Source organism: Toxorhynchites rutilus, chromosome 1 (assembly GCF_029784135.1).
Source record: "Toxorhynchites rutilus septentrionalis strain SRP chromosome 1, ASM2978413v1, whole genome shotgun sequence".
Taxonomy (NCBI): Eukaryota; Metazoa; Arthropoda; class Insecta; order Diptera; family Culicidae; genus Toxorhynchites; species Toxorhynchites rutilus.
Genome location: NC_073744.1, coordinates 10,137,446 through 10,160,630, shown reverse-complemented (window position 1 = coordinate 10,160,630; position 23,185 = coordinate 10,137,446). Strand labels below are relative to the sequence as shown.

The 23,185-nt window shown below is 41.6% G+C and overlaps 2 protein-coding genes across 3 annotated transcripts in view; one reads left to right on the top strand and one right to left on the bottom strand.

Moving 5' to 3' along the window:
• Positions 1–11,118: 11,118 nt before the first annotated feature.
• On the bottom strand, positions 11,119–21,860 carry LOC129769792 (protein HEXIM1). Of its 2 annotated transcripts, XM_055772272.1 has the most exons (3): positions 20,606–21,860; positions 20,237–20,542; positions 11,119–12,468 (listed from the first exon to the last, which is right to left on the bottom strand). In XM_055772272.1, the coding sequence occupies exons 1-3, from the start codon at positions 21,273–21,275 to the stop codon at positions 12,029–12,031; spliced, it is 1,416 nt and encodes a 471-aa protein (XP_055628247.1). In that variant the 5' UTR covers positions 21,276–21,860; the 3' UTR covers positions 11,119–12,028. The 2 variants fall into 2 exon arrangements, with proteins under 2 accessions (XP_055628247.1, XP_055628240.1); XM_055772265.1 differs by having other exon boundaries at positions 20,237–21,860.
• The window catches only part of LOC129769749 (histone-lysine N-methyltransferase 2D-like), a 71,081-nt gene continuing 69,091 nt past the window's right edge, over positions 21,196–23,185 (top strand). Inside the window, exon 1 of the mRNA XM_055772234.1 lies at positions 21,196–21,978. The gene's annotated coding sequence lies outside the window, so the exon portion shown is untranslated. The remainder of the gene's footprint in view (positions 21,979–23,185) is intronic.

Sequence of the window (23,185 nt, the reverse complement as noted above, 5' to 3'; positions counted from 1 at the left end):
CATTGATGCATTCTCAAAGGCACCAACGAAGCCCTAATGATGACGGAAAACAAACAATGTTAACTGCTTGGAAAAAAATGAATAATGCCACACAGCTTGTACTCTGATGTAACACCCATCGATGCGAATTCGCTGATGAGTTTGTCAAGAGCGACCGCCTTCGCCACCAGCGGGGAGAGCTTGATTTTGGTTGCTCCCTGGGTAACTGCGTTTACATTTTCGACCGACGCGCCGAAATCGCCATCGCGTGCATCATTAGATGACGCTTGTCTCGAAATTTTATTGGCCCTGGCAATGCGTTCGTTTTTTGCAGGGCTCGATAGAGATGTGCCATCCGCTCATGAGCTGTTCCGAAGAATCGACTCTTTGAAGTGAGTTGACGCGGAACAGCTCGCAAAAAAAATCAAACAGCTCTTCAGCTCACTTTGATGATGATGAAGGAGAGAAAAGAGCTGTAGAATTGAAGAGAGTGTGTGAGCTGTAAGATTCAAATGAACTGACCGTCTCTCGCTCTTCGTGTTAAGACATCAGTTTAGTTTCATTTGTCCCTCGTCTTTTCAACTGTTATATTCGCGTTGACGGCATTGAGCTTTGTTTACCAGTTTAGGGGGCGCCAAAAATAATAATTGGCTCTCAGGCAGAATGAACACGTTTTTAAAATTCAAATTATTAATGAAAATTAACTTCTGTGTATCAAATAAGTATTCTATTTCAATGAAAAACACTTTGTTTGCAGGCGGTGCAAAAATCTCATAAGATTTTTTTTTTTTGAAGAAAACTTTCTATTGTAATGCCTCAGTAAAAATGTCGGAAATGTTGTACTCGCCGAGTCTGTTGTAAATAATAGTCTGGAATACGTGTTTCAAGTAATTAATAATATGGTGTGAAAAATTTCATTTGAATTTTAACATTTTCAAACTGGCTTCGTGGCTATCGAGTTTGGGACCCAAATTGAAAGTCGGCACTGACAACTGAGCTGAAGAGCTGTTCATAAAGAACAGCTCATTTAGATGAGCTGATATGATCAGAGCTGTTCATCATGATGAGCTGATTTGCACACCTCTAGGGCTCGAGCCTGCCTTCCTCTTCTACTTGCTCATCACACACTACGCGAAGCGTCCAATTTATGACGCGGAAAGAAAAACACACGATACGAATAACGCGAAAAACGAACAGAAAAAATCACACGACGATATCCAAGTTGGATTACCACTGGTGGGGTCCAATCTAAGATCGAAGCGCAGCGAAAGCAAAGTGAACTGGATTGCTCAACAGTCCGATGCCGAATGGAAGTTTGCCTCAGCGAGATCCACTGTTTATACTCTAGGCAAGTATTCCCCTTCATTCTTCTACTTTTCCTTTGTTCACGGAGACTTTAAATCCTACGATTTCCCCTCCGTTGGTCGTCGATAAGTTGCTCGTTATTGACAGCTTTGTTCGGGAAAGCACGCAAATGGACAGAACAAATGTAGGAGAAAATAGAAACGCTTAAAGTTTTCATGAATTTTAACTGTTTACAAACCAGGGGATTCTAATGTATAACATATCAAACCAATCTTACGGTATTTCCGATTCGTTTAGTATGTAAATCGCCAAAATCCGTTCACGGCAAAAATAGTTATTAACGTTAACTTTATTTCATAAAAACGTGACCTGTTTTCTGATTTGGCACTCTTATTGAAAGACGTAGTTCTACGTCAAAAATTCATGATTGAAACTGGCCAGAAACAAACAGATTATGTACAATAGAGTACCTTTATCATGTATAAAATTGTTTTGATCATTCCTCGTCGATTATTTGCAAGAGACGGACACACATTGTCCGTCCTCCGCTACAATATCGAAGCTGGAAAGTTTTTTTTTTTTCTCCTCCACCAAAGTGATTTTTGGTTCGTTTTTTTTCTTCTTTCGCCTATTGGTTAAGAAACAAGTTAAGTGCCAGAGCATCTAGAACAGCGAGGAAGCAGCACCTCTCCAGCGACGCTGGACCGGTGATCTGTGGATTGGTTCCATTGAGCGTCACATCTGTATCTTCACCAAACATCAAACAGAGAAGTACAAAAGAATAGTTTTTGCCGTCACGCTATTGTGCTTATACCATAGCGTGCGGCGCTGTATAGCTCTCCGAATAGGGTTGTTCAGTTGTTCGGACTCATCAGACTGAATTTTTTTTTTCAAGTTTTTATTATTATTTTTTTTCTTTTATTTTCTTTCTTTTATTTAAATTATTGTTTTTTTTCAAGAAGATTTTTTATTTGAACTAATTTTTAGTTTTAGTTAGTTTTTACTCTAAGTTAGTTTTAAATTGAGTTTTTGCGCGAGTGTGTGCGTGTGAGTGTCAAGTGTCAAGAATTTTTTCGGGTTGGAAATTTCCTTGACATGCCTTGGAATATGTGAAGTGATGGGCCTGAAGTGTCGGCTAGAATAAGGCTTGGGTTTGCTCAGCTACTAGAACTCGGAAACGATCGCAATTGCAGGCCGTGGCCGGGGATCTGATAAAGCGGGATTTCCCTTGAAAATTCATGGCTAATACTGACATAGGCATTGGGTTCAATTCCCGATCGGTCTAGGGTATTCCCGGGTTGGAAATTCTCTCGACATGCCATGGAATGAATACTTTAGACAAAGGCTTAAATTGTTCTATCGATTAGTAATCTATGTCTGCGGGATAACCAGTCCGTTTTCTTTTCAATTTAATGTGCTCACTGGTTAGTATGATGTAATAAACTCAGTAACTCAATTATTATCAATAAGATAACTCGTCCCGCTCAAGCCTTTGTAGGGGAAAGAGGTGGGACCATCATCATCATTTAAAAAAAAATAAAAATTAAAAAAAAAATGGTTCTCAAATGGGGATCAACACTAGGGTAGGAGCCTACCTGTTGGTCTCAAATGTTCCTATCTCACGCCTCCACGAAGATCATATGACGACATTTTTAGATCGGGCGTGAACTGGAAACACACACCTGGTCTTGGCTCCGAGAACGGGTGTCGAAAGTGGCTAAGTGAGGGGGTGCGAGCGAGTCAGAGCGCTATATCCCTCCCGGGGAAGGCCTCCCGGGTCATGGAGGCCTTGCCAACCCGCTGTCTCCCGGGCAAAGGAGATACACCCAGACAATGGAGCTAAGGTCAAGACGAATACTACGAATGCGATCACCCGAGGAGGGTGCCCGAACTGGAGCTGGTCCTGGAACGGGCGTAAGAGCGAGCGGCCAGCGGCTGGAGGGCGATGTGCAAGAGCGGGCCACCAGCCGGGTTCAACCCGAAGAGCTACCGCCACACGGAAACAGCAGCCATCGACATCACCAACGAAACGCTGCGCCTACGAGGCGTGTTGCGACTGTCAGACGACAGTCGTCCACACTTGTGGGTACTACTAGGCGACGGATCATGTGGACACACGACATGAACGAATTCGTGATCCGCGCCTATTACATCTGCACTGCTTTGGAGACGGACATGAGCGGTCGCCCTCGAATACTCGCAATGTTCGAGGAAGCGTATCCAGAGTTCGTCGGGAGGCTTGACCAAAACGCGATGAACGCGAGGCGTAGAGCGATTGTACGCAACAATATGCTCTCCCAAACGCAAGTCGACGAGATCAAGCAGCAGGTGCAGAGAGAACTAAGCTCCAGAACAAGCAGAGCAAGCGATGTGTCGAGACGAAGTTCAGTACGGCTGAGCAATTCATTCGCGAGTGGGGCACGCGAATCAGCACCAGTGGAGGCCACAGTACAACAACCCCCTGAGCCGGAAGATCCACAGCCAGATCAACAACTACTACGCGATCTGGTCTTCCATTACGACGAGGCGATCTCACAGTTCCGCGACACGGACCCTTTGTCGCGCCCCAGGATCCCGAAGTTGCAGCATTCCCGCAGGCTGACAAGTGCAGTAAAGCTCATGAACGAGCACGTTCTTCCGCTGCACTTGGTTGATGCTGAGAACATGGAGGAGCTGCAACTGAAAGTTTACTGTGCTGCTGTGGCGACCGCCAAAAGTTTAGGATACCGTATTAGGCCAAGAGGCGGACTGCTCCAACATCTCCGTGAAAGGCGTGAGCCTCCATGGCGAAGGAGATTGGAGCAACGGATCCTAAACAAGCGCGCCGCAATTGGAAGACTGATGGCGTACAAAAGAGGCAGCAGATCGGTGAAATTATGTCGCCAAGTTGCTGTGATCGTGCGGCCTACTGAACTTCGCCAGCTGGGAGCTCACCAGCTGACGGAAAAACTCGACACACTGGTACAGCAATTGAGCGTCCTTACTAAACGGCTGAAACGTTACTCTGACTCTGCAAAGCGCCAGGAACAAAATCGGATGTTCAGAGATAACGAGAAAGCGTTCTACGACCACATTAGCGACGAGAAGCCCGACTACCGCGAAGGTTTGCCAGATATTAGCGATGTGACGAACTTCTGGGCTGGTATTTGGGAGACCCCAGTAGAACATCGCGACGGGCAAATGTGGTTAAGACGGGAGGAGGAGAGTTGTGGTGAAATTGGAGAGATGCCAGCTATCATCGTCGGAGAGAACGATGTCCGCGAAGCCTCGCGGTACCTGAGGAACTGGGCAGCACCGGGCCCCGATGGTGTCCAGACCTTTTGGCACAAGAAGCTGACCGTCGCACATCCAAAGATAGCTGAGTGCTTCAACAAGGTGCTACGTGACCCACACAACCTTCCTGAATTCGCCACCCGTGGCGTCACCTTCCTCCTCCCGAAAGACAGCAACACATTGAACCCATCAAAGTACAGACCGATAACGTGCCTATCGAGTCTGTACAAAACACTGAGCAGCATAATTGCCGCCAAAGTTTCTGCTCACTGCGAACAGCATCACATCATCGCAGAAGAGCAGAAAGGATGCAGGAAAAATACGCATGGCTGCAAAGACCAGGCCATCATCGACGCAGCCATAGTCGGCCAGGCGGTATATAACCAGCGGAACCTAAGTATGGCCTACATTGATTACAGGAAGGCTTATGACTCCATACCTCACTCGTTTCTCGTCCGGGTTTTGGAGCTCTACAAAATTGATCCCGTCGTCGTTAGGTTCCTGCAGCATGCGATGAGGCAGTGGAGTACGTCTGTGCACCTCAGTGATGGGGAAAATGTGTTGCAGTCTAGAACGCTGCAGATAAAGAGGGGGATATTCCAAGGCGACTCTTTCAGCCCGCTTTGGTTTTGTCTGGCACTGAACCCCCTCAGTAGGACGCTCAATAGAAACGGTCATGGCTATAAAATAAGGTATGGCGACGGCGCCCACGAAGAAGTGACCCATACCTTCTACATGGATGATCTCAAGGTCTACGCTGATTCACGTCAGCGTCTAGGTGTAGGTATCCGGGTTGTCGAAGAAATAAGCAGGGACATCTGTATGGAGTTCGGCCTCGACAAGTGCCGCTGTGTCCATCTGCTGAAAGGGCAGCTTACCGAATCCGGAGGTTACGAGGTCTATGACGGCGAGTTCATAAGAGACATGGTTTGTGGCGAATCCTATAAATATCTTGGATTCCGACAGCTCACCGGGATTCGCCACTCCGACATCAAGACGGAGCTGCGAGACAAGTTCTTGAGTCGAGTGAACTGTGTCCTGAGGACTTTCCTCAACGCGGGGAACAAGGTACGCGCGATCAACACATTCGCGGTTCCCCTGCTGACCTTCAGTTTTGGTGTAGTCAAATGGAGCAAAACTGACCTAGAGGACCTTGAGAGGAGGATGAGAAAAGCATTTAAAGAGGCCGGAATGCACCATCCTCAATCGGCACTGGAGAGAGTTTCACTGCCACGCAAAGAAGGGGGACTTGGAATAGTCGACATATCTGCACTGTGTGTTGCCCAGGTACGACAACTGCGCGAGTACTTCGCAGAACGCGCCAACCAAAACGCGCTATACCGGGCTGTCTGCGCCGCCGACAGAGGATACAGCGCTCTGCACTTGGCGCAAGCGGAGTACCAACTCAACTGCAATCTGCAGACAGTGGAGGAGAAGATTGCAGCTTGGAAGCAGAAGGCAGTGCATGGTGCCCACCCCCATCAACTGGACCGGCCACACGTCGACAAGGCCGCATCTAATCTGTGGCTAACGCGTGGTGAACTCTCTTCAGTAGTAGAAGCCGTCATGATAGCCATCCAGGACAGGATAATGCCGACGAGAAACTGCAGGCGGTACGTCTGGCATCAAGACGTTGATGACAATTGCCGGATGTGCCATCAACCAGGTGAAAACATAGAGCACATTATGGGAGGCTGTCCCGTTTTGGCCAACGCAGCCTACACCGAGCGCCACAACAACGTGGCCCGTATTGTTCATCGACAACTGGCGCTCCAATGTGCTCTGCTGGAAGACAACGTACCAAACTACCGGTACCTGTCTGCACCTGTCCTGGAAAATGACCGTTTCAAGCTGTACTGGGATCGCACTGTTCTGGTTGCGCACCGCCTGCGCAACCGTTATGGCGTCCGCTGATGCTATTGTTGCGCGGACGCGATATTACCAACAGTCCTCAAAGGCACCATGGGTTGTTTTCTTTCGGCCCAAAGGGAAACCGTTGAGAACTCTTGACATTTCAAGAGATTTGCTGCGTAAGTATCCGTAAAGAGGGACCGGACAAACTGCGTGTAGAAGCACCGACTTTTGATGTGGCGAACAAGATTGTTGACCACGAGATTTTCAACAGGGAGTACCAAATTTACATCCCTTTGAAAAAATCTGATGCTTTCAAAGCTTTTCGTAGACATGGAACATCCACACACTGCGAGGAATATTCGAAGCTTGAAATACAGCTGTTTCAGCTGTATTTCAAGCTTCGCAAAAAAACGCGGTTACTGGTACCTTGTGGAGGGTAGCTCGCAACATGCGTAACCGCTCATCTACCAACGAGAGTGAGGAATACTCCAACTGATGGATATTCGATTTCGCTAAAAAGGTCTGTCCAGACTCAGTTCCAGCCCAACATATTCTTCGAGAAACGTCTACAAGCGGTGGACCTCTGGACAGACCATTCTCAATGCTGGAATTTTCTATGGCTCTTCTTTCATCGAACAACTCTTCACCCGGAAGCGATATGATTAAATTCGTTCTTCTAAAAAATCTTCCCGATATCGCGAAAAGACGCTTGCTAGACTTATTCAATACCCTACTAGAAAACAATATTGTGCCACCCGAATGGAGACAGGTCAAAGTAATAGCAATTCAAAAGCCTGGCAAACCAGCGTCTGACCATAACTCATACCGTCCGATTGCTATGCTCTCGTGCATAAGAAAATTGTTGGAAAAAATGATCCTTCGAAGACTCGATCAATGGATCGAGACAAATAATTTGCTATCAAGTACACAATTTGGGTTTCGCAAGAGCAAAGGAACAAACGATTGGCTTCAGTATTCTTGGATATTAAGGGAGCTTTTGATTCGGTTTCCATAGAAATTCTGTCAGACAATCTGAACAGATGTGGACTTCCTGGAATTTTGAATAATTTCTTGTACAATTTGTTGTCAGAAAAGCAAATGAACTTCACCCTCGGACAGCTGACAACTTCCAGAAATAGTTATATTGGTCTACCCCAAGGCTCATGTCTCAGCCCCCTTCTTTATAATTTTTATGTAAAAGATATTGACCTTTGTTTGGCAGAACAATGCACGCTAAGACAACTTGCAGATGATGGTGTGGTTTCCGTCAGAGGTCTCTATGCCGAAAACTTGCAAAGACCATTGCAAAATTCCCTAGATAACTTGTCTTCTTGGGCAAGGAACTTAGGGATCGAATTCTCGCCGCAGAAAACAGAACTGGTAGTGTTTACTCGAAAGCGGTTCCCAGCCCAATTGCAACTTAAGCTTTTGGGCAGAAGCATTACCCAATCATTGACCTTCAAGTACCTTGGTGTCTGGTTTGATTCAAAATGCACTTGGAATACCCACATTACGTATTTGAAGCAAAAATGTCAGAAGAGGGTCAACTTTCTCCGCTCGATTTGCGGCACGTGGTGGGGAGCTCATCCGGGAGATCTCATAACGCTTTATAAAACAACTATTCTATCTATTCTGGAGTATGGCTCTTTCTGCTTTCTCCCAGCAGCTAAAAGTCACCTTCTAAAATTGGAACGAATTCAATATCATTGTCTGCGTATAGCTCTCGGCTGTATGCACTCAACGCATAACATGAGTCTCGAGGTTCTGGCAGGAGTAACTCCTCTACAGAACCGATTCTGGGAACTTTCTCTCAGAATACTGGTGAAATGCGGAGTCACGAACACACTTGTGATTGAAAACTTTGAAAAAATTCTTCATCTAAATATACAATCTCGGTTTATGAGAATTTATTACCACTATATTTCGTCGGATATTTGTCTTCCATCGTTTACTCCAGACCGTGCTCACTTCACCATCAGCAGTTCCTCAATTGAATACGATCTGTCGATGAAACAAGCAATACTTGGGATTTCAGATCAGCTTCGACCAACTTTCATTCCCCGTATTTTTAACCGAAAGTACACAAAAGTCAATTGCATGAAAAGATACTTCACTGATGGGTCTCGCCTCAATGGATCCACTGGCTTCGGTGTTTTCAATGAAAATTCGAGCGCCTTCCGCAAACTGCAGGAACCTTGTTCCGTTTATGTTGCTGAGCTGGCAGCAATCGCCTTCGCATTGGGGATGATCTCCAACAAGCCTGCAGACCATTACTTCATTTTCTCGGATAGTCTCAGTTCGCTTGAGGCTCTCCAGTCGATGAAAACTAGTAGGCACCCATCTTATTTCCTCATAAAAGTGAGGCAGCAGATGAGTGCACTGATCGAAAGATCTTATAAGATAACCTTTGTATGGGTCACCTCTCATTGCTCAATTCCTGGCAATGAGAAAGCGGACACTCTCGCAAAGGTGGGTGCCCAGGAAGGCGAATTGTTTGATAGACAGATTTCATACGATGAATATTTCCAATTACTACGTCAGAGTTCTGTCTTGAGTTGGCAAACCGATTGGGACACTGGAAGTCTTGGGCGGTGGTTATATTCAATTATTCCAAATGTTTCTTCGAGAGCGTGGTTCAAAGGTTTGGACGTAAGTCGTGACTTCATTCGTGTAATGAGTAGACTTATGTCCAACCACTACTCGCTAGATGTGCATCTCCACAGAATAAATCTTGTTCAAAGCAATGTCTGTCGGTGTGGAAACGGTTACGATCACGCAGTTTGGCAATGTACGGATAATTTCGCAGCCAGAGAGTACCTTTTGAATGTCCTTGAGGCCCAAGGAAGACAACCCTATGTTCCTGTTAGAGACGTGTTAGGAACTCGTGACATCTGCTATATGCAGTTGATCTATATGTTTGTGAAACGGTCTAGTATACGTATTTAATGATTTTGTGTTTTTCTGTTTCGTTATTAATTTATTTGTCTTGTCCCCTCATCTCACCGTCGCCCACCCTCGACAGATAGTCGAACACCAGATGCTATCACTGGTCATTATGCACAATGCTACAGTGCGTGCGGCAACTCTCGGTTGAGACAACGATACCTCATATCCATATCCCCAACCTGACCCGTCCCACAAAAATTGTTGCCCTTTTAATCTCGAGTAAACCGCGAGTATTCGGTCGAATCCTACTAAACATAGCAATTACTTGAAACTTTGTATAAACAAAACTTGAATTAGCGGCTCCGCAAAGCTTATGCGATTGAGCCTTACAAATAAATGAATTGGAAAAAAAATTGTTTTGAAATTTTAACTTTTCTCATCAAGTGGATAATGAAACTTGAAAAAACGGAAAAAAATAACAAAATCACGATTTTTCTCATTTTTATTTTTCACTTTTTTTGTGTTAACGTTTTCGGCAGAGTTACCGAGTACAAAGTTTGGCCTTGTTATGATGCATCTACAGTAAAAAGTAGGTGGCGCTACCTTCATTACAACGGGTCAAATTACCGGGGCTCTGGCAACCCTATCCCATCCAATGCAAATTGAGCGTAGGCAGCATAAAACAGGGCTCGCGCTTAGGGGGCTCACGTATTGTTTAATGTTTGGAGTCATATATGTTAATATTTGATTACGTTGGATAGTTTTTTTTTTTGGCAAGCGATGTTTGGATACCCATCCGGAAGCTTTCTTGACGATTTGCAATTCAAATCACAGCCCAAGAATCGCGCAGAGCACTTCATTTTGAATTTTAGGTTATGATTTCTATGCTCATGATTTTCTATGCTGGCTACTGAAAGACGGCCATCTTAGCAATCCCTTGCAAATTACCGATTCGTTATCTTGCCTCCCGCGCCAACTTGCCTCCTTCTCCCATATAAAAGCTGTATTTGCATATGAAGTAAAATTCTGATTATACGCGAGCGTAACATGAGCAAATTTATAACACATGCGAATTGGGTCTCTTTTGGTATTAACAAGTTCTTCCACACAGTAAATCGATGTTGATAATTCCTCAATATTTTCCTTCGTTGATCTTTTTTTTCACATACTCACGTTGGCCGAGCCATTTTGATTGAATGTAATACTTTTCCGTTTATTATTTTTGAAAGCATAGGTAGCCGTGGCAGTGTTCCGACCTCTGCAATACAATTTTCTTAACGAATGTTGAAGTTGCTAAAACTTACATTATAGACCCATTAAACGTTAAAATTGTAATTGTATTGGTATCAACACAATTTTATTTTATTGATTTTCATGACATGAAACGCTATGACTCAGGAATAACATTTTATTGAGTGGTTTTTATAGCTGTTTCGATGATGTTGTCTGATATCAGTGTCGAAAAAATAACGATGCTTTCACCAATACAAACAAAACCATTGCGGAAAATTGAAAATTTAACTTTCAGAGCACTAGCTCGAGTTTTCCGACGTTTTTCACTACACAGCGCAAGGACAGATGAAAATTTAATATCTTGTGAGTAATCGATTAGAGTTTGGCTTGAAGGAAAGTGTGCGAAAACGATCATTTTCTTCACACTGTTTCGCACAATTTTTGATTTTCGGACGAGGGGTAAGGGAGGGAGATGAAAGAAATGAGCGCCATTGTGGCAGCCATTTGTGGCTTCCTTCCATCTTCACCTTAAGTGATTGTAATATTGAATACGCAGCAAAAAATCAACACGTTCAGTAATATAGCATCTATATTTTTTCTTCAAACAACACTTACAAATAGATCATTTTGCATTCCACCATAGTTCCGTTTTTTTATGTCTAAATTTTTTATCTCTTGTCTGCGAAGGATCATGGTCCACCCCAGCCAATGTAATATGGATAATATATATGTGTGTATAATATACGCTTGACAGTGTATAACGGAAAAAAGCACTCTGGTTCCTTTCCTTTTTTGTTTATTGATGATAATAATAATAGTCGTCAAATACATTGTAAGGTTTGTCCGTTGTTTCCGAACGGAAACATACCTTCGTGCAGTAACATCAACCCGAAGAGAATATATTTTTTTCTTTCGCAATTTTTTCGTGAGTTGTAAAAATTTTAAAAATATAAATATTTTGACTTCTGCCGAATCACGTGTATTCCTTCTCTGTTTGTGTGTGTGCATGTATGTATGTGTGTGTTTAATTGATCACATTGCGATTTCCCATTTCATCACTTAACTCCTGCCTTCGCATCGCATCATCTAAAGGACTATAAAATGTGTCGCCATTTATCACTCTAGAGTTAGTTATAGTTATTATATATCTCTCGTTTGTCGCACACCATTTGCTTCTTGTACATAAGACTTATTGTTTAAACAGCGCGCACAAATAATTAACTCTTAAGGTTTTTTTTTCCGAACGTTACGAAATTAAAAAGAGGCTTACTTTTTGTGGTGAATATTGTATTTTTCGATTTTTTATTTGTTGCTTTTAAGCATTTTTTTTTTCATTTCATGTTGGGTTTAAAATTACGTGTAAAAAAAGAGGAATTTTTCTCAAATATTGAGAAGTGTAATCAAGCTTAATGCAATGACTCTGTTCTATCACTATTCGCACAGGTAAAAAAAATGTGGTCACAATTAAAAAATCTTTAGACAATAAAACGAACCGTGTTCATCCCCAGTCAGCGTCCAGAGGGGAAAATCTGCCATTCATTTCTCTACCCCCATTTTGCTGCCCACTGTTGGCTTCCACCCAGAGGAGCTCATTCGGTAGGTGCTGCTCTCCGTTTGGTTCCGTCGCAACTTGGGCCCCGTCTCGGTCGCCACTGTCCATCAGGACCAGAGGTTGCCGTTCCAAGTCCCCATCGGTGTCGCTCATACTGCTCGAACTGCTGCCACCACCATTCTCCTCGTCGTCGTCGTCGCTGCTACTCGAACTCGTCGAAGTGGAACTATCCGACTCGCTATCCTCACTGCTCGTGCAGGACGAACTGTCCATCCGTTCGACCGCTGCGGGGTTACTGTTGTTGTTGTTGTTGTTGTTCCGGGGAGACGATTTGGCCGACAGCACCATTCCGATGCGGGATGCATGCTCCAGCTGTCGTCGGAGTTCTGAAAAACAAGCAAATAAATGAGGCGCTGAGTGAAAGGCATATAGGGTAAATGATGTTGGTTTGCCCAGTTGAAATAAGGATCTTGGTTTGTCCACTTTTGACGTAGAACTGCGTCTTACATTAAGGGTGTCAAATCAGAAAACAGGTCACGTTTTTATAAAATAAAGTTAACGTTAACAACTATTTTTGCCGCGAACGGATTTTAACGATTTGCATAATGCTCTTGCTACACATACATGCAGAGCATCTGTTGGGCAAACATCATTTGTTTACATTCGTAGCTTCTATGCAGCAGAACCGGATTCATTATCAATCGACGTTCTTGTAGATGATTTAAATATAGTTGCGATCTTTCTATTAGCGCGAAATATTTAATAGAACTAACATGAACTTTGTGAAACAGTTAGGCAAGCTATTTACCGAACAAGTGCTTTTGTATGACGCATGTTGCTTTACTTACTAGCACCTATTTCGCGATGTTCATTGAGTGAATTTTCCACTAGATTTGAATCGAAAAAACAATGGGAAAGGATTATTAGCTTGTTCGGATCTAGATTCAAGACACAGAGGTTCGAGCTCACATTCGAATACTTCCTTGTATTTTCCATGATTTAGCCAATCGATGGATTTTCTTCGTTTCCGATTAATTTTCTTATAACCATATTTCACTTCTTCGCAGAGCATTCAGGTACCCGGAAATCATATCTGAGGGTTGGTTGATATCTCGGGCTGAATATGTTCTTAATTTCAACATAATCATCTGCTTTTTTGGCGAAACTAACCACCGATTAAGGATATCTGCACACGAATATTCATTATAGTTTACTTCATCACTTCATCACGAGACCACGATAATTTTTCTCCGTGTATATATATATATATATATATATATATATATATATATATATATATATATATATATGGCTTTGACACTTAAAGTAAATATTTTTATGTAAAGAGACATATATTCGCATGTTATTAATATAGGGTAGCGCGTACTTTCTTAACTATTTCGCTAAAATAATTATTTAAACAAAGCTCAATCTTGTCGATCCATATAAATCCTATGCAGCGATCTCTTTTGCCTGCCCAACAGATCACTAATACATATGCACGCTGCACGCTTTCCAATCGAATTGGAAATTTTCTAAGATTTGTATGTATATGTATGTATGTATATGGTTTAAATTGATGAAAATTGGAAGCACGATGAAGAAGAACTTTCCTCGAAAGCGAAAACTTTCCTCGATAGAACAGAACAAAATCCTTAGCTCTTTACATCATCAAAATAAGTCAGCGGGAAAGAACATGTCAGCAGTGTAACAATTGGTAGTCAGCAAAACACAACCTGGATGGTATCAACCATCTCTTTTTTCATATTTACGAGCTAGAGCTAACAACTCTGCCATCTGCATAGTGAATGATGAGACTTTCCATTTCTTCTTAGCAATGGAAATTATATTCCGAAATATGAAATCGCATTAGGGACCTAACGAAGCTAAATTGACAAATGAGTGTTTTGCCGTTCACTTTACTCCATTGTGAAAAAAACACATACACAAACTTTCAAATAATTCCTTCACATTTCCTTTAAACTCAATATCGTAATATCCATTAAATTCACCATTTCTAAATTCAATACAAACCCAACGCTATTTATGTTTATTGGCAACACTGACAAAATCGACTTTGTTTACAAAATTGATCGAAATCAGCCAATCAGAAATCCGAACGACTGACAAAAATTTGGTCCGTAAAATACCCCCTATTGTCTGATCTTATCTTAGTAATAACGTATCACGTTGTCATTTTGGTCACGTGATCTATCGGGTTGTAGATGTTAGATGGTTGGATGAAAAAATTATATAGCCTAATTCTTATCCGAAAAATGCATGAACCTTGAGGAAGATTCCTTCTTTCATTAATCGCGATTACAGTGACAGTTATTCGATGTACTCATATTTCGATTTTAAATTACTCGATTATAATTTCAGTTATTCGATTATTTGGATTAATCGAACGATTAACCGACGTCTCTATGCGCATCAGCTCTGTTGCGATGCAACAAGCTCCTAGCTTTGTTGACGGGTTTGACCGAGAGTCGAGAAACGATTTTTCATAAACGGTCATTCTCGCGATTTTTTCATTTTTATCGCTGTAACTGTTACGGTGGGCTTAGACTAGTGATATATTCATGTGAAGAAATATGATGAGATTTATAGAAATCGCATCAACCGTTCACACTAGCTTGAATTTATATAATGAATATATTCATGAATTTCTTCATACAATTTGAAGTGATGATAAATGTACATCCCGTTCACATATGCATATATTTATTCTGAATTGGGCATCATTCTACCACTTGAATAAACAGAAGTGAAAGGCAATTCTGGATCAGTTAATTAATTTCGACTTTCAGAAGCAATCAGAAGCAAATTGATAAAAATGGATTTAAAAATGAGCGTTGTTCACATCTGCTGACAAAAAACACATTCAATTTCCTTTGAGTACGAGTGCAAGAAAGAGAGAATGAGTTGTCTCTCTTTTTCGGTGATTTATTCACCTGAAGTAGAACTGCGGTCAACTTCAGTTATTTCTCACCAGTGAGCAATTCACCAGCGTTTACATATGCTGAATTTATTCTAGTTATATATACCTCGAATAAGTGTATCATATTTATGCTCACCCGTTTACATCTATTCTCACGTGAATAAATCCATCTATAGCTATAGATCTCCCTAATGTGAACCCGCTATTAGACGCGTGTTTGATGCTTGTTGAATGGTGATGCACGGAAGATGCCTCTCGTTAAATACTCAGTGTAATGCGTGCATTTATGTAAAGAAACAAGTTGCGACATATGACCATTCATTGTATTGTTCTCGCGGAGGCAAGAAAGCATGGTTGCTTCTCGAAATGATTCTTCAAAACCACGCAAGCCATTAAACCTTTCCAGGGTTCACGGAACTTTTTACTAAAGAGTTATTTATGAAATGTCGACGTATTCGCAAATAATATCCGAAATGATAAACCAACAAATTTCAAAAAAAAAAAGATTGCGTAGTCCTTCGTGCTAAGCGGTCGTGTCTCGGATACAACCCCTCGATTTTTTTTGAATGCTATAGTTCAGCGCAAATAAGATATTCAACTGTTTCAAAACAAATAAATAAAATTGTCTTTTCATTATTTACAGTAGTTTTATAGGATTCACTCGTTTTAAAGATTTCCAAAAAAGGGTAAAGGTATTCAATGTGCCCTTCATTTTCTGGATTATAACACGCACAAATGGTTCAATAAAAGTAATAAATAATGTTTCAAGTATTTGATGTGAAAAATATTATTCAAATTTTAACATTTGAAAACAGTCTTCGAGCCTTCTAATCTGGTAGAGATTACACCAACGAATTTGGTACCCAAATTATGGCCCCTAATTGAAAGTCGTCACCAGACGTCGACAGTTTCTCTGTGTTTATAACAAAATAACAAAATTTTTTTGAAAAAAAAATTTCGCTGAACAAAAAGTTATTTTAAAAATTAAAATTCATTTTTCTCAAAAACGTTTTTTTTTAAATTCCCAAAAAATATATATATGAATAACTCTTACAATTTCCAACAAGTCGTCCATACATCGGAAGATGGGCACTTTTACAGGGAAAAAGTTTTTCGAACAACAACTTTTTCATGCTTTCTTTGAAAAAAATACAACCAATCCTAATTTTATTCAAAGTCAAGATAGCGTTAAAGTGTATTCGACAAAGTTTTAGATCTTATTAAAATATGAACTTTTGTCGAAGACGTCAACATTCTATCTGTTATAGTTATAGTATATATATATATATATATATATATATATATATATATATATATATATATATATATATATATATATATATATATTTGTGAATTTAAAAAAAATACGTTTTTGAGAAAAATGAATTTTAATATTTAAAATAACTTTTTTGTCAGCGAAATTTTTGGTGTTTTTTGTGAAAATTTAAGCAATTTCCTACATTTCATCCTTTGGCATGAATTTTGTAGGTATCATAGTTTTTATGTTATAAATTTTTGTAAAAAAAAAGAAAAAAATTGGCTTTTTCCAGAAAGTAGTCTAATTATTTTTCGAATATTTCAAGTATGCAAAGCTGCTCAAATGACCCATGTCTTCACACTCACAACGTTTCACTGCTATCTGAAATGGCGCTGCCAACGGCCAGTCGAGTTGGCATGAAATTCGTCTATATTCAAAACAGATTTTTTTTCTAATGAAATCTATGTTTTTTACTCCAACATGTATGATTTTAACACTATTTTTCAGGCGACAGTAAACTCTGGCATTGAGAAATGCAACATCTACTCAAAAATTCGAATTTCTTCAACTTCTTCATTCAAACCATGATCATAATTTCTCTTTGAAGAAAACCACTAAAAAAAATAAAATTTGGATGATTTGGACGCCTTATGGTGGCAACTAGAGAATTGGGGCTTTTCAACAAACTCAAACTCTACATGTGATTTTAATGTAGAAAAATCGATTCGCATTTACTAGTTGCGTGAAAATACCCTAAAGCCTAGTTTATACGGTGCGAGTAAGCATACGAGTCGGTCTAGTCAGTTACTCACACCGTGTGAACACATCATGCCAGTTAGTGTTATGTGTGATCCGGCGTGCGAGCTACTTCAAAGTTTTTTGATTTTACTCGCACTTAGTGATCCCTGATTTTTGAAATTAATAGTTCATCAGCTAATCGAATACTTTTCAGCAGTTTGTTATTCGATACGATTAATCGCCCCAAATAATCGATTAATCGTTACACTGAGAGAAATAATTAGTTAGACTAATATTTCTCATTTGCTAGAAAGCCATCTGGAATCAAAAAGTTTTCATTCCGCCTGAAAATCAATTATTATCTTTTACGCGTCAAAGATAATTATTTATTTCAGGATAAAACTGCAGCGGCCATAGGTTTTTTTCTCTGGGTTGGGATCCATTAATCGACGTAAATTATTCGTTTGCTTCGATTATTGGTTGCGCAGTATTCGTTCGATTAATAATCGATTTCTGTAGGAAATATTCGATTCATCGATTAATCGATCGATTATTGGGGATCATTACTCGCACTCACATCCCTCGAAACGTCAGAAACAGCCTACCCTATACCAGAAAACGAGACGAGCAGACGAGCGCTCGTCTCGTTTGTTTTCATATTCCAGAAGCCGAGCTCGACTAAAAACAGACGAGTAGCTCGTCTGGTTCGACGACCGTTTGGCCGCGCTCGTCAATGAATCAGTCGAATCGTCTAGTTTGTTTGATGCGTTTGTTCATCATGTTGATTGAAAGCATCGGTATTCTTCAATGTATGTTTTCAACTGCAACCATCAAATTCAATTCAGTAATTGCAAGATTTTACAGATTTTCAAATGGGCCTCTTCCAAACAACACAACCAAATGTAAACATTGAACTCATATCCAGGGATGCTAGATGACTGTTTTAAATATGTTAACATGGCACGAAAAGGGACTTCACATATTGAACGAAAATGAGTAATGAGTAAACAACTACTTTATTGAAAATACATATAAAAATGGATTTAAAACTTATAAATCGTTGATTAGGTGAACGAACATTGCCCCTAATAAATCCATAATAACAAAACGTCTGAGTGATGAAACCATATGCTCGAGGAAAAATATCAATGAAACCAAAAGATATATGAAACTCATTCCTTTTTGTTATGTTTTTTTAATATTTTGGCACTGGGAAAATAGTATTGATTGATCAATTTTAAAATTGTTTGTTGTTTTTCTCAAAACAAAAACATGTCTCCTCATCTGACATCACTGATCATACCGAGAAAAACTGACTGAAGTCTCTCCAGTCTACCAAATAAAACATTTCAATGAAACTCGTGTACTGGAATGGGTAGTGATCCGCGATCGATCCAAATAATCGATTAATCGTCACACTGAGAGAAATAATTAGTTAGACTAATATTTTTCATTCGTTAGAAAGTCATCTGGAATCAAAAAAGAGTTCATTACGCCTGAAAATCAATTATTATCTTTTACGCTCCCCTAAACTCGTAAACGAAGCTCATCTCGCATCGACGGCATTGAGCTTCTTTTAGGAGTTTAGGAGAGCGTCAAAGATTATGATTGATTTTCAGGATAAAACTGCAGCGGATGTACGATTTTTTTTGCTCTGGGTTTGGATCGATTAATCGACGTAAATTATTCGTTCGCTTCGATTATTGGTTGTGCAGTATTCGTTCGATTAATAATCGATTTCTGTAGGAAGTATTCGATTAATCGATTAATCGAACGATTATCGGGGATCACTAGGAATGGGATATTTTGCTCGTCTCGACAGTGACTGAAATTTTTTGCTCGTCTCGCTCGACAACAATCTGAACGACATTCCAGAAAAAAGGCACTTCAATGCCATTTTTTAATTTCACTCTTGCAGGTATAGCATTCTTCATGAGTGTATCTTGGTGTTGTCTTTTTGGAGCAATCAAATCCAACAGTGTTTCCACTTATTCAGGTGTTTTTCTCAACACTGCTCTGTACTCTAGGGGATCATCATCGTAGAGCTCCTTCAATATTGTATTTGTTGCTCCTTTTTCTTGCATCCAATTCATTTTGTTTTTCTGCTTTTTCGGATAGTACCTTCAGTTCGAAGAAATTGAGCACAAAGTATTTTTATACACGGTCAGCGTGTATTTCGCGATAAAATTGTGTAATGATAAATGCTACTGAAAACCTGAGACGGAAACTGCCAATAGAGAAGTCGATTTCGGATCAATCATCTGTCAAATTCGGACCTGATTGCTGTTTCTGACTGTTGGATGGATATTTGAAAAATCATCTGGCATCCCTGGTGGTGTCTAGTTTCTCGTCAGCAGCTCACACTGTGTGAACGGACAAGGCGAGTCAACCATTTGTCAAGCGAGTTCATCGGCACAGTAGTTGCTCATTGGCATGCCAGCTACTAGCAACGTATAAATGACAAACTTAAATCGGACAAACCAACATCATTTACCCTAGTCTTCGGCTGCGATGATGTGAAACCGCCAAAAACCGTGAGACGAAAAACCACTGCAAAGCTTATGGCGAAATTACTTTTCCTCGCTTCGCGCGTCAAATGCAACTGCTCTTCCCGAGAGATTAGATTTTACCACCACTGACTGACTGACTGACTTGTAGAAGTAATTACACGCACAGCGCAAAAGCGGTGCTATCGCTTGCAACCAGTAACATATTTGCTGTGGCTCTGCGCTTTGAATTTCTCGGCGAGGAGCAGCAGAGATAACAAGCAAACCGGCGTTTTGATCGGTTCATTTTTTGCAGTACCAATTGTGCCACAGACTACCCACTCTCGATTCACGAACTGCTAACGCTCAGTCGAAATTGAATTGATCCTCCGTCATATGTTGCTATCTGTGATAGAATGGATTCACGTCCAAGGTGACGGATCGAAATCACGCGAGCTAACAATTATCAAAAACTGCTCTCACCCGCAGCTAAATTTCAAAATGTAAACATGTTATTTGCACACAGAGAGAAAGAAAAAGTTGCAAAGCAATACGAGAGAAGCGAAACCGAGGTGATAAAGTCGGGACCCACCCCCTGGGTGGGGGGGAAATCTCAGCCTGCCTCCGATATTACCGCAACGAGCAAAAAGTTATGCAAAGCGGGCGGAATGTGTCATCCCCTCATACTAAATATACAGACTTCACTATTCACATAAACATCATACACCTACCGAGATTCTCAGCGGTGAGCTCCCGAATTCTATCCTCCAACCGCCTGCGGTCCACTCCGCCGCCGCTGCCCCCCGGTGCATCTTTGGCCGGCATTGCATTATTCACACCAACAGCGGCACTTTCGTTTTCCTCCCTGATCGAGAGCGACTTGACGGCGTTGTAGCGGCGCGTGATTTGCTCAAAGTTGGCCTCCAGCTGGAGGTACTCTTGGATCAGCTGCGTCTTGCTGAGTCCCTCGAGTCGCTCCGAGCGGGCGTCTTCGTACACGCTGGAGAACTCCTTGGTGAGGAATTCCTCTTCGTCCTCTGGTAGTGAGTAGAAATAATTTTCTTCTGAATCTATAGAAAAACTTGAATCACGGGTTCTACCTGAGGGCGTCAGGACGTGTGGCATGTGGTCTTCCATCAGGAAGCGATTGGTGTTGTATGGCACTAACGGTGGATGGTCTGACTGATGGTAGGGACCTTTCAGCGGTACGATACCACCACCACCACCAGCAGCTGCGACCAGCGCAGCTTCCGCACGTCGTTTATTCGTCGCTGTCCACATGGGGGGCACCTGGAACTTCCATTGGGACTTGGTGTACGGTTTCGAGCTCGATTTTTTACCGCGTTTAGTTTTCCCGCGGCGCGTTTTACGCCTGCTAGTATTTTTATCTCCATTACTGCGCCGTTTCTCGCTGTTCAATCCACCACGACCACCACCAACTCCCCCACTGCTAGAGGAACTTGACGAACCGCCGCCGTGGCCACCAGCACTGGATCCAGCGACATCCCCGTTCAATTCACTCCCACCGATTACCGTATCAAACTCATCATCGACCACAAGCGTCGCAGCAGCCGGTGCATGCACTACTAACGGCGGCGCTAACTTCGTCCCCGCATCGCTTCGTATTTCCGAGCGCTCATTAGTTTGTTCGGCTGCCGCACCGAGTGCTTCAGTCACCGCTGAGGTCGCACTCTGCGAACGAGCGACGTCATTTTGCTTCGCGAGCAAATTTTCTTTTTCCGCCGTGTTTTCAACGTTCTTAGCCGACATTTTCGTCGTTTTTCCAACCCTCCAGCGAAACGCACCAATTATCCTGCACTACGTGTCTATAAAATCGGCCGGATATCACTTACTCGATGCAATACCACTATTACTGGATATAATTTTGCAGTTGTCGCCATTTTCCACTGCAATAGTTACTACAACAGCCGGTGGCGGCGCTTATCCACCACCCGAAACGAAAAAAATACTTTCCACCAGGGTTGTACCCTTGGGCGCCTCGAGAACCACAAATTTTTCAAACTCTTGCAAAAACCACGCAAATCTCGTTCGCAATCAAACAATTTCAACCGATAATCGTACCCCCTTCGAACGCCCCTTGTTAACTACACCACTGGTTGCCACTTTTCCGAACGGAACACACGGCTCGACTCGCTGAACAAAATCACACACTTTGTGTTCTTCTTCTTGCTCTGCTCCGCTCCGCTTCGGCTGATATCCCAAATCGGCGCTAGGCGTACAAAACTCACTCGGTAGCGACGACGACGACGGTGCTGCTCTCTGCTGCTGCTGTTGCTACTATATGCTTCAAAGGCATGTGCTCTCGGTAACGTTTATGAAAACGAAATGTGTGCGCTGGACGAACGGCGGCTCGCTCGTACCCTCGGAGAGATCGCGCGGTGAGCCGAGCGCTCGCGTTTGCTTTTGTATTGAGAAGGGTCTCCGGAAAAGGTGAAACGTTGTCGTCGGGCAGGTAAGACTTTTTTTTTCATATCATAGTTTCATTGGTCTTGTTGGATTGATTTTACTTGTCCCAACTATCAGTTAGCATTCAATCTTTTTCGGTTCTCATATTTCCACGAATGTTATGAGGCAGAATTATGATGGTTTGATGAAAGATTTACAGCATCATTCATGGAGGCTGCCTTCCTTTTTTTTGGCTATGCCCGTTTTTCCATTTCTTTTTTGATTGTGAGTTCGGCTCGCGCCAGCCTTCGGGTTTGCAGTGGTGCCAAATCGTGGGCAAATATAAAATTCTATAGCAAAAGTTGTGTCCACTTGGAAATTGATCTTTTTCCATCTGCGTCGATAACATAGCTTATCGCTCTATTCTGGAGGTCGCCTTAATGTTCAGTTCCTACATGACACGCATGAGGACACGCCTTCAAATCTCATCCAATGACCAACTATTCACGTTGACGACATTGAGCTTCGTGTTCCGATTTTGGAAAGCGGCAAAGACGATTGGGGATTTTCAGATGTGTCTTTTTGGTGTGTTTTAAAATAACAATTATGAATGAAAATTAACTTTTCCGTATCAAATATGTATCTTATGTGAATGAAAATCCCATTTTTTTGGAAAAAGGTGAAAAAATCTTATACGTAAAAAGGATAAATAAGATCAATGGAGAATCGATTATTCGCGGATGTCTCTCGGTTAGCAGAAAGATGAAGGGACATAAAGAGATTCGGACAATATCGATGATTACACACAAAGATCGACGGTTTTGAGCAGTGTCGAAAATATTCACCTTCATGACTTTGAAATACGGCGAATTTCAGCCTACCTTCGATTGTTAACCTACTGCTCAAGCGAGAATCGGTAAAGATGAAACAATACTATCAATGAAAACAAGTGGAATGAACGTCAACGTCAGCACGCTATGAAGTCAGGGGTTAGACATCAATTGAATATAGGCTACCCAAAATCAAAATCAATATGGCGTCATTTGTTTATCAACATATCATTTACGAGGATTGAAATCGAAAAATGCGCTGCTTTATTCTAACTGCATGAGCGATTTTCATATTCCGGTTTCACATGGAGGTGTTCACATTTAACATGGAGTTTAAAGTTAGCCACTATTCGACTATATAACCGCACCGAGTTGTACACAACAGTAATTGATTGAACCAAAATGTCAGTAAACCGCAGCAATATTGGGTACACTGGCAATATG

Excerpts from the sequence above, each read along its gene's own strand:
- LOC129769792 (XM_055772265.1), bottom strand. The coding sequence starts at position 21,275 with ATGTCGGCTAAGAACGTTGAAAACACGGCGGAAAAAGAAAATTTGCTC. Across the intron at positions 12,469-20,236 it reads GCTCACCGCTGAGAATCTCG|AACTCCGACGACAGCTGGAG; the intron begins GTAGGTGTATGA and ends CTTGTTTTTCAG.